Source organism: Panulirus ornatus, chromosome 27 (assembly GCF_036320965.1).
Source record: "Panulirus ornatus isolate Po-2019 chromosome 27, ASM3632096v1, whole genome shotgun sequence".
In the NCBI taxonomy this organism is placed as follows: Eukaryota; Metazoa; Arthropoda; class Malacostraca; order Decapoda; family Palinuridae; genus Panulirus; species Panulirus ornatus.
Genome location: NC_092250.1, coordinates 20,589,950 through 20,602,491, shown reverse-complemented (window position 1 = coordinate 20,602,491; position 12,542 = coordinate 20,589,950). Strand labels below are relative to the sequence as shown.

At 41.3% G+C, this 12,542-nt stretch overlaps 1 protein-coding gene across 1 annotated transcript in view; it reads right to left on the bottom strand.

Annotated features, from left to right (window-relative positions):
* Ndg (Nidogen) overlaps window positions 1-12,542 on the bottom strand; it is a 150,626-nt gene that overhangs the window by 25,641 nt on the left and 112,443 nt on the right. Inside the window, exons 22-23 of the mRNA XM_071678441.1 lie at window positions 12,130-12,260; window positions 854-943 (exon numbers count right to left, since the gene is read on the bottom strand). Of these exons, the coding sequence (XP_071534542.1) occupies window positions 854-943; window positions 12,130-12,260 (221 nt within the window). The remainder of the gene's footprint in view (window positions 1-853; window positions 944-12,129; window positions 12,261-12,542) is intronic.

Genomic DNA, 12,542 nt, shown 5'->3' with positions numbered 1-12,542 from the left:
CTTAACAGCAAAATTGTCGAACTTTCTCCCCTCTTTCTTTTTCTCCTCTTCCTATGACCCATCTTCCTTTAAATAGCAGATCTACAGACACCAAGAGAGTTCTGATTAATTTCTTCATTCTTTTTTCTTACTATATTTTCCTTTTGCTCACCAAAGTTATGACTGGGGTATATTCTGCTCATACAATGTTGGTCGCCAAAAAAGTGTGTCGATTATCTTAAGGTATACTAAGAAAAAGTAAACAACTTATTGCCTTTTCTTACAGCTTGAGCAAGAACGCAATCTATGTTGATGTAAGAAGGACTCTACACAAGATCTCTTCAATGCCTGCTGAGTACCTGAAATAAAATGGGCTTGGGCAACATAGCAGATTTTGGGTTATATAAGGTACTTGGTAAATAGCTAACTACTGGAGATTTGTCACCTCCATTGATACTTGTGGCCACAGTACTTTCATTTTTCAGACTAATTATATAAACTATGATCCACAACAACATCTTGCTAAAATATCTAAGCAGTATGGTGTATAGCATATTGTTCAGGCCCGAAGAAAAATCCTAAAAAAATATAGGGGATATGTGTAAATATCTACTGACATCAGTAAAATCAATGCAGAAAATAACTACAGAAAACGGCTACACAAATGATACTCAAAAAGGATTATGAACTAAAAGACAGTGAGCCACAGACTTGTACACATCAATTTTAAACATAGAAGGTGAAGCAAAGCAAAGGTTATAACTCATATTCTTTTGTCTTAATCAGCATAACTCCCTACAGACCTACAATAACCAGAGGCATACACCCATTCTCCAATATTACAACAACATCACATATTCTTTAAACTACCTACCTCCCTACACCTGCAACGGTATCCTTTAGCAGCTTGATCATAGGAACACTCAGCATTGTCACCACAGTTGTAAACAACATTACATCCAACCTATGAAATAAAAAAAATTTGATAGTGAAATTTTCATAATAACAACCCCACTATCATTATCAAATATATTATGAATATTCAAAATAATTGTCAAAGTTTACCTTTTCTTTCTAACTGCACAAATAAGGTCCTGGGTTCGAACCCTGACCATTGGAGGGTTATGTGATATATATGTATATGAGTAAATGGGCCATTCTTCGTCTGCTTCCTGGTGCTGCCTCTGATACGGAAAATGGCGATCAAGTATAATAAATATGAATAAATATATATCATCCCTGGGGATAGGAGAGAGAGAATACTTCCCACATATACCCTGCGTGTCGTAGAAGGTGACTAAAAGGGGAAGAAGCAGGAGGCTGGAAAGCCTCCCCTCCTGTTTTTGATTTTCCAAAAGGAACAAAGAAGGGGGCCAAGTAAAGATATTTCCTCCAAGGCTCAGTCCTCTGTTCTTAATGCTACCTCACTAACTGGGAAAATGGCAAATATGTATGAAAAAAAATATATATGTATGATACTTGATTGATGTTTTCTGCATCAGCTAGGTAGCACCAGGAAACAAATGAAGAATGGCCCATTCACTCATATCCAAATATATATAAATAAATGCCCATACATGCACATATACATACATATACATATATATATATATATATATATATATATATACACATACACATACACAGACACATATATATACATGTACATATTCATACTTGCTTGCCTTTATCCATTCCTAGTGCTACCCCGCCCCACAGGAAACAGCATCACTAACCCCTGCTTCAGCAAGGGAGCACTAGGAAAACAGACAAAAAAAGGCCTTGTTCGTTCACAATCAGTCTCTAGCTGTCATGTGTAATGCACCAAAACCACAGCTTCCTATCCACATCCAAACCCCAAAGACCTTTCCATGGTTTACCCCAAACATTTCACATGCCCTGTTTGAGTCCACTGACAGCACGTCAACCATGGTATACCATATCGTTCTAATTCACTCTATTCCTTGCACGCCTCTCACCATCCTGTATGTTCAGGCCCCAATTACTCAAAATCTATTTCACTCCATCCTTCCACCTTCAGTTTAGTCTCCTGCTTCTCCATCTTCCCTCCACCTCTGACACATATATCCTCTTTGTCAATCTTTCCTCACTCATTCTTTCTATATGTCCAAACCATTTCAACACACCCTCTTCTCCTCTCTCAACCACACTCTCTTTATTTCCATGCATCTCTCTTACCCTCTCATTACTTACTCGATCAAACCACCTCACACCAATATTGTCCTCAAACATTTCATTTCCAACACATCCACCCTTCTCTGTTCAACCCTATCTATAATCCATCTACAGCCCATGCCTCGCAACCACATAGTACTGTTGGAACTATTAGCCTTCAAACATACTAATTTTTGCTCTCCAAGATAACATTCTCTCCTCCTACACATTCTTCATCACTCCCAGAACCTTTGCCCCCATTCCCCACCCTGTGACTCACTTCCTCTTCCATGGTTCTATTTGCTGCTAAGTTCATTCCCAGATATCTAAAACACCTTACTTCCTTCAATTTTTCTCCATTTATACTTACATCCCAATTGACTTTTCCCTCAATGCTACTTAACCTAATAACCTTGCTCTTATTCACATTTACTCTCAACTTTCTCCTTTCACACACTTTTCCAAACTCAATCACCACTTCTTCAGTTTCTCACTTGAATCAGCCACCAGGTCTATATCATCAGCGAACAATGACTGACCCGCTTCCCAGGCCCTCTCATTCCCAATAGACTCATACTCACCCCTCTCTCCAGAACTCTTGCATTCACCTCCCTAACCATACCATCCATAAACAAAGTAAACAACAATGGGGATATTACACACTTCTGCCATAGACTGACCTTCACTGGGAATCAATCACTATCCTCTCTTCCTACTTGTACACATGCCTTACATCCTTGGTAAAAACTTTTCACTGCTTCTAGCAACTTACCTCCCACACCATACACTATCAAGACGTTCCACATGGCATCTCTATTAACCCTATCAAATGCCTTCTCCAGTTCCATAAATGCTACATACAAATCCATCTGTTTTTCTAAGTATTCCTTACACACATTCTTCAAAGCAAACTCCTGATCCACACATCCTCTACCACTTCTGAAACCACATTGCTTCTCCCTGATATGATGCTCTGTACATGTCTTCAACCTCTCATTCACTATCCTCCCATATAATTTCCCAGGAATACTCAACAAACTTATGCCTCTATAGTTTGAATACTCACCTTTATCCCCTTTGCCTCTGTGCAATTGCACTATGCATGCATTCTGCCAATCTTCAGGCATTTCAACATGATCCATACATACAGTGAATATCCTTGCCAATCAATCAACAACACAGTCACCCCCTTTCTTAATAAATTCAAGTGCAATACTATCTAATCCCGCCACCTTACTGGACATCATCTTCCACATATATATATATATATATATATATATATATATATATATATATATATATATATATATATATATATATATGGAAGAATGTTGGGGTGAAGAGGGTGGTGAGAGTAAGTGAGCTTGGGAAGGAGACTTGTGTGAGGAAGTACCAGGAGAGACTGAGTACAGAATGGAAAAAGGTGAGAACAAAGGAGGTAAGGGAAGTGGGGGAGGAATGGGATGTATTTAGGGAAGCAGTGATGGCTTGCGCAAAAGATGCTTGTGGCATGAGAAGCGTGGGAGGTGGGTTGATTAGAAAGGTAGTGAGTGGTGGGATGAAGAAGTAAGATTATTAGTGAAAGAGAAGAGAGAGGCATTTGGATGATGTTTGCAGGGAAAAAATGCAAATGAGTGGGAGATGTATAAAAGAAAGAGGCAGGAGGTCAAGAGAAAGGTGCAAGAGGTGAAAAAGAGGGCAAATGAGAGTTGGGGTGAGAGAGTATCATTAAATTTTAGGGAGAATAAAAAGATGTTCTGGAAGGAGGTAAATAAAGTGCGTAAGATAAGGGAGCAAATGGGAACTTCAGTGAAGGGGGCTAATGGGGAGGTGATAACAAGTAGTGGTGATGTGAGAAGGATATGGAGTGAGTATTTTGAAGGTTTGTTGAATGTGTTTGATGATAGAGTGGCAGATATAGGGTGTTTTGGTCGAGGTGGTGTGCAAAGTAAGAGGGTTAGGGAAAATGATTTGGTAAAGAGAGAAGAGGTAGTAAAAGCTTTGCAGAAGATGAAAGCCGGCAAGGCAGCAGGTTTGGATGGTATTGTAATGGAATTTATTAAAAAAGGGGGTGACTGTACTGTTGACTGGTTGGTAAGGTTATTTAATGTATGTATGATTCATGGTGAAGTGCCTGAGGATTGGTGGAATGCTTGCATAGTGCCATTGTACAAAGGCAAAGGGGATAAGAGTGAGTGCTCAAATTACAGAGGTATAAGTTTGTTGAGTATTCCTGGGAAATTATATGGGAGGGTATTGATTGAGAGGGTGAAGGCATGTACAGAGCATCAGATTGGGACAGAACAGTGTGGTTTCAGAAGTGGTAGAGGATGTGTGGATCAGGTGTTTGATTTGAAGAATGTATGTGAGAAATACTTAGAAAAGCAAATGGATTTGTATGTAGCATTTATGGATCTGGAGAAGGCATATGATAGAGTGGATAGAGATGCTCTGTGGAAGGTACTGAGAATATATGGTGTGGGAGGCAAGTTGTTAGAAGCAGCGAAAAGTTTTTATCGAGGATGTAAGGCATGTGTACGTATAGGAAGAGAGGAAAGTGATTGGTTCTCAGTGAATGTAGGTTTGCGGCAGGGGTGTGTGATGTCTCCATGGTTGTTTAATTTGTTTATGGATGGGGTTGTTAGGGAGGTAAATGCAAGAGTTTTGGAAAGAGGGGCAAGTATGCAGTCTGTTGGGGATGAGAGAGCTTGGGAAATGAGTCAGTTGTTGTTCGCTGATGATACAGCGCTGGTGGCTGATTCATGTGAGAAACTGCAGAAGCTGGTGACGGAGTTTGGTAAAGTGTGTGAAAGAAGAAAGTTAAGAGTAAATGTGAATAAGAGCAAGGTTATTAGGTACAGTAGGGTTGAGGGTCAAGTCAATTGGGAGGTAAGTTTGAATGGAGAAAAACTGGAGGAAGTAAAGTGTTTTAGATATCTGGGAGTGGATCTGGCAGCAGATGGAACCATGGAAGCGGAAGTGAATCATAGGGTGGGGGAGAGGGCGAAAATCCTGGGGGCCTTGAAGAATGTGTGGAAGTCGAGAACATTATCTCGGAAAGCAAAAATGGGTATGTTTGAAGGAATAGTGGTTCCAACAATGTTGTATGGTTGCGAGGCGTGGGCTATGGATAGAGTTGTGCGCAGGAGGATGGATGTGCTGGAAATGAGATGTTTGAGGACAATGTGTGGTGTGAGGTGGTTTGATCGATTGAGTAACGTAAGGGTAAGAGAGATGTGTGGAAATAGAAAGAGCGTGGTTGAGAGAGCAGAAGAGGGTGTTTTGAAGTGGTTTGGGTACATGGAGAGGATGAGTGAGGAAAGATTGACCAAGAGGATATATGTGTCGGAGGTGGAGGGAACAAGGAGAAGAGGGAGACCAAATTGGAGGTGGAAAGATGGAGTGAAAAAGATTTTGTGTGATCGGGGCCTGAACATGCAGGAGGGTGAAAGGAGGGCAAGGAATAGAGTGAATTGGAGCGATGTGGTATACCGGGGTTGACGTGCTGTCAGTGGATTGAAGCAGGGCATGTGAAGCGTCTGGGGTAAACCATGGAAAACTGTGTAGGTATGTATATTTGCATGTGTGGACGTATGTATATACATGTGTATGGGGGGGGGGTTGGGCCATTTCTTTCGTCTGTTTCCTTGCGCTACCTCGCAAACGCGGGAGACAGCGACAAAGTATAATAAAAAAAAAATATATATATATATATTTGGATGGTATTGGATGGTATTGCAGTGGAATTTATTAAAAAAGGGGGTGACTGTATTGTTGACTGGTTGGTAAGGTTATTTAATGTATGTATGACTCATGGTGAGGTGCCTGAGGATTGGCGGAATGCGTGCATAGTGCCATTGTACAAAGGCAAAGGGGATAAGAGTGAGTGCTCAAATTACAGAGGTATAAGTTTGTTGAGTATTCCTGGTAAATTATATGGGAGGGTATTGATTGAGAGGGTGAAGGCATGTACAGAGCATCAGATTGGGGAAGAGCAGTGTGGTTTCAGAAGTGGTAGAGGATGTGTGGATCAGGTGTTTGCTTTGAAGAATGTATGTGAGAAATACTTAGAAAAGCAAATGGATTTGTATGTAGCATTTATGGATCTGGAGAAGGCATATGATAGAGTTGATAGAGATGCTCTGTGGAAGGTATTAAGAATATATGGTGTGGGAGGCAAGTTGTTAGAAGCAGTGAAAAGTTTTTATCGAGGATGTAAGGCATGTGTACGTGTAGGAAGAGAGGAAAGTGATTGGTTCTCAGTGAATGTAGGTTTGCGGCAGGGGTGTGTGATGTCTCCATGGTTGTTTAATTTGTTTATGGATGGGGTTGTTAGGGAGGTAAATGCAAGAGTTTTGGAAAGAGGGGCAAGTATGAAGTCTGTTGGGGATGAGAGAGCTTGGGAAGTGAGTCAGTTGTTGTTCGCTGATGACACAGCGCTGGTGGCGGATTCATGTGAGAAACTGCAGAAGCTGGTGACGGAGTTTGGTAAAGTGTGTGGAAGAAGAAAGTTAAGAGTAAATGTGAATAAGAGCAAGGTTATTAGGTACAGTAGGGTTGAGGGTCAAGTCAATTGGGAGGTGAGTTTGAATGGTGAAAAACTGGAGGAAGTGAAGTGTTTTAGATATCTGGGAGTGGATCTGTCAGCGGATGGAACCATGGAAGCGGAAGTGGATCATAGGGTGGGGGAGGGGGCGAAAATTTTGGGAGCCTTGAAAAATGTGTGGAAGTCGAGAACATTATCCCGGAAAGCAAAAATGGGTATGTTTGAAGGAATAGTAGTTCCAACAATGTTGTATGGTTGCGAGGCGTGGGCTATGGATAGAGTTGTGCGCAGGAGGATGGATGTGCCGGAAATGAGATGTTTGAGGACAATGTGTGGTGTGAGGTGGTTTGATCGAGTAAGTAACGTAAGGGTAAGAGAGATGTGTGGAAATAAAAAGAGCGTGGTTGAGAGAGCAGAAGAGGGTGTTTTGAAATGGTTTGGGCACATGGAGAGAATGAGTGAGGAAAGATTGACCAAGAGGATATATGTGTCGGAGGTGGAGGGAACGAGGAGAAGAGGGAGACCAAATTGGAGGTGGAAAGATGGAGTGAAAAGGATTTTGTGTGATCGGGGCCTGAACATGCAGGAGGGTGAAAGGAGGGCAAGGAATAGAGTGAATTGGAGCGATGTGGTATACAGGGGTTGAAGTGCTGTCAGTGGATTGAATCAAGGCATGTGAAGCGTCCGGGGTAAACCATGGAAAGCTGTGTAGGTATGTATATTTGCGTGTGTGGACGTGTGTATGTACATGTGTATGGGGGGGGTTGGGCCATTTCTTTCGTCTGTTTCCTTGCGCTACCTCGCAAACGCGGGAGACAGCGACAAAGTATAAAAAAAAAAAAAAAAAAAATATATATATATATATATATATATATATATATATATATATATGCTCAAATTACAGAGGTATAAGTTTGTTGAGTATTCCTGGTAAATTATATGGGAGGGTATTGATTTAGAGGGTGAAGGCATATACAGAGCATCAGATTGGGGAAGAGCAGTGCGGTTTCAGAAGTGGTAGAGGATGTGTGGATCAGGTGTTTGCTTTGAAGAATGTATGTGAGAAATACTTAGAAAAGCAAATGGATTTGTATGTAGCATTTATGGATCTGGAGAAGGCATATGATAGAGTTGATAGAGATGCTCTGTGGAAGGTATTAAGAATATATGGTGTTGGAGGCAAGTTGTTAGAAGCAGTGAAAAGTTTTTATCGAGGATGTAAGGCATGTGTACGTGTAGGAAGAGAGGAAAGTGATTGGTTCTCAGTGAATGTAGGTTTGCGGCAGGGGTGTGTGATGTCTCCATGGTTGTTTAATTTGTTTATGGATGGGGTTGTAAGGGAGGTAAATGCAAGAGTCCTGGAAAGAGGGGCAAGTATGAAGTCTGTTGGGGATGAGAGAGCTTGGGAAGTGAGTCAGTTGTTGTTCGCTGATGATACAGCGCTGGTGGCTGATTCATGTGAGAAACTGCAGAAGCTGGTGACTGAGTTTGGTAAAGTGTGTGGAAGAAGAAAGTTGAGAGTAAATGTGAATAAGAGCAAGGTTATTAGGTACAGTAGGGGTGAGGGTCAAGTCAATTGGGAGGTGAGTTTGAATGGAGAAAAACTGGAGGAAGTGAAGTGTTTTAGATATCTGGGAGTGGATCTGTCAGCGGATGGAACCATGGAAGCGGAAGTGGATCATAGGGTGGGGGAGGGGGCGAAAATTTTGGGAGCCTTGAAAAATGTGTGGAAGTCGAGAACATTATCTCGGAAAGCAAAAATGGGTATGTTTGAGGGAATAGTGGTTCCAACAATGTTGTATGGTTGCGAGGCGTGGGCTATGGATAGAGATGTGCGCAGGAGGATGGATGTGCTGGAAATGAGATGTTTGAGGACAATGTGTGGTGTGAGGTGGTTTGATCGAGTAAGTAACGTAAGGGTAAGAGAGATGTGTGGAAATAAAAAGAGCGTGGTTGAAAGAGCAGAAGAGGGTGTTTTGAAATGGTTTGGGCACATGGAGAGAATGAGTGAGGAGAGATTGACCAAGAGGATATATGTGTCGGAGGTGGAGGGAACGAGGAGAAGAGGGAGACCAAATTGGAGGTGGAAAGATGGAGTGAAAAAGATTTTGTGTGATCGGGGCCTGAACATGCAGGAGGGTGAAAGGAGGGCAAGGAATAGAGTGAATTGGAGTCATGTGGTATACAGGGGTTGACGTGCTGTCAGTGGATTGAATCAGGGCATGTGAGGCGTCTGGGGTGAACCATGGAGAGCTGTGTGGGTATGTATATTTGCGTGTGTGGACGTGTGTATGTACATGTGTATGGGGGGGGGGGGGCCATTTCTTTCGTCTGTTTCCTTGCGCTACCTCGCAAACGCGGGAGACAGCGACAAAGTATAAAAAAAAAAAAAAAAAAAAAAAAAATATATATATATATATATATATATATATATTTTTATGATATCTATTTATTGCACTCAATCGCTGATTCCCACATCAGTGAGGTAGCACCAGGAAACATATGAAGAATGACCCATCCAATCACATACACATATATGTACATAAATGCCCATACACACACATATGCAAACATATACATATACATATCAACATATACACATATACATACATATACACACACATTCATGAAAATATACTTATATATAGATGTACATATTCATACTTGCTTGCCTTCATCCATTCCTGGTGCTACCCCTCCCACAGAAAATAGCAATGTAACCCCTGCTTCAGTGAGGTAGCAGGAAAAAGACAAAAAAGGCCACATTTGTTCACGCTCAGTCTCTAGTTGTCATGTGTAATGCACCGAAACCACAGCTCCCTATCCACAGACCTTTCCATGGTTTACCTCAGATGTTTCACATACGTTCGTGTATATCTATGTGCATATGAGTGAAGTGGTTGTTCTTCCTCTGTTTCCTGGTGCTACCCCACTGATGGGAAAAATGGCAATGAGGTTGTGGTGAGAGATTATCATTAGATTTTAGGGAGAATAAAAAGATGTTTTGGAAGGAGGTAAATAAAGTGCATAAGACAAGAGAACAAATGGGAACATCAGTGAAGGGGGCTAATGGAGAGGTAATAACAAGTAGTGGAAGAGTGAGAAGATGATGGAGTGAGTATTATGAAGGTTTGTTGAATGTGTTAGATGATAGTGTGGCAGATATAGGGCGTTATGGTCGAGGTGGTGTGCGAAGTGAGTGGGTCAGGGAGAATGATTTGGTAAACAGAGAAAAGGTAGTGAAAGCTTTGCGGAAGATGAAAGCTGACAAGGCAGCGGATTTGGATGGTAAAGCAGTGGAATTTATCAAAAAAGGGGGTGACTGTGTTGTTGACTAATTGGTGAGGATATTCGATGTATGTATGGCTCATGGTGAAGTGCCTGAGGATTGACGGAATGCATGCATAATGCCATCGTACAAAGGCAAAGAGGATAAAGGTGAGTGTTCAAATTACAGAGGTATAAGTTTGTTGAGTATTCCTGGGAAATTATACGAGAGGGTATTGATTGAGAGGGTGAAGGTATGCACAGAACATCAGATAGAGGAGGAGAAGTATGGTTTCAGAAGCGTGGATGTGTGGATCAGGTGTTTGCTTTGAATAATGTATATGAGAAATGCTTAGAAAAACAGATGGTATTGTATGTAGCATTTATGGATCTGGAGAAGGAAAATGATAGGGTTGATAGAGATGCTTTGTGGAAAGTATAAAGAGTATATGGTGTGGGAGGCAAGTTGCTGGAAGCAGTGAAAAGTTTTTATCAAGGATGTAAGGCATATGTACGAGTAGGAAGAGAGGAAAGTGACTGGTTCTCAGTGAAAGTTTGTTTGCGGCAGGGGTGCATGATGTCTCCATGGTTGTTTAATTTGTTTATGAATGGGGTTCTTAGGGAGGTGAATGCAAGGGTTTTGGAGAGAGGGGCAAGTATGCAGTCTGCTGTGGATGAGAGGGCTTGGGAAGTGAGTCAGTTGTTGTTCGCTGATTATACAGCGCTGGTAGCTGATTCATGTGAGAAACTGCAGAAGCTGGTGACTGAGTTTGGTAAAGTGTGTGAAAGAAGAAAGTTAAGAGTAAATGTGAATAAGAGCAAGGTTATTAGGTGCAGTAGGGTTGAGGGTCAAGTCAACTGGGAGGTAAGTTTGAATGGAGCAAAACTGGAGGAAGTAAAGTGTTTTAGATATCTTGGAGTGGATCTGGCAGCAGATGGAACCATGGAAGCGGAAGTGAATCATAGGGTGGGGGAGGGGGCGAAAATCCTGGGAGCCTTGAAGAATGTGTGGAAGTCGAGAACATTATCTTGGAAAGCAAAAATGGGTATGTTTGAAGGAATAGTGGTTCCAACAATGTTGTATGGTTGCGAGGCGTGGGCTATGGATAGAGTTGTGCGCAGGAGGATGGATGTGCTGGAAATGAGATGTTTGAGGACAATGTGTGGTGTGAGGTGGTTTGATCGAGTAAGTAACGTAAGGGTAAGAGAGATGTGTGGAAATAAAAAGAGCATGGTTGAGAGAGCAGAAGAGGATGTTTTGAAATGGTTTGGGCACATGGAGAGAATGAGTGAGGAAAGATTGACCAAGAGGATATATGTGTCGGAGGTGGAGGGAAAAAGGAGAAGTGGGAGACCAAATTGGAGGTGGAAAGATGGAGTGAAAAAGATTTTGTGTGATCGGGGCCTGAACATGCAGGAGGGTGAAAGGAGGGCAAGGAGTAGAGTGAATTGGATCGATGTGGTATACCGAGGTTGACATGCTGTCAGTGGATTGAATCAGGGCATGTGAAGCGTCTGGGGTAAACCATGGAAAGCTGTGTAGGTATGTATATTTGCGTGTGTGGACGCATGTATATACATGTGTATGGGGGTGGGTTGGGCTATTTCTTTCATCTGTTTCCTTGCGCTACCTCGCAAACGCGGGAGACAGCGACAAAGTATAATAAATATAAAAATAAATAAATATATATATATATATATATATATATATATATATATATATATATATATATATATATATATATATTATCCCTGGGGATAGGGGATTAAGAATACTTCCCACGTATTCCCTGCGTGTCGTAGAAGGCGACTAAAAGGGGAGGGAGCGGGGGGCTGGAAATCCTCCCCTCTAGTTTTTTTTTTTTTAAATTTTCCAAAAGAAGGAACAGAGGGGGCCAGTTGAGGATATTCCAAAAAAGGCCCAGTCCTCTGTTCTTAGCGCTACCCCGCTAACGCGGGAAATGGCGAATAGTTTAAAAGAAAAAAAAAGAAAATATATATATATATATATATATATATACATATTACAGAATCAACTGAGGAAGAAACATTGAAAAAATATCATTTGGGCAACAATCCTAAAACACTTTAACAGATACAGCAAAAACTGATAATTATACAAACTAGTCTAAGGCAGATCAAGTGGAGAAGGAAGGTATTACCTGTGTAGGTGTACAGAATGATCCATCACCTTCATACCCATTACGACACTGACAACGGTGCACCAAAGCATACGTATCATAAATGCAATCAGCATTGGTATCACAGTTGTTGATGATATTACAGCCTGCCTCTGTTGGGATAAGTAAGAGCATCACAAATCACAAATGCAGTGTTTACATAAAGAAATGTAATCCCTTATGTTTAGTATATCATATTTATTCTATCTTTATTTATTTTATTTATTCTGCTTTGTCGCTGTCTCCCACATTAGCGAGGTAGCTCAAGGAAACAGACGAAAGAATGGCCCAACCCACCCACATACACATGTATATACATACACATCCACACACGCAAATATACATACCTATACATCTCAACGTATACATATATATACACACATAGACATATACAT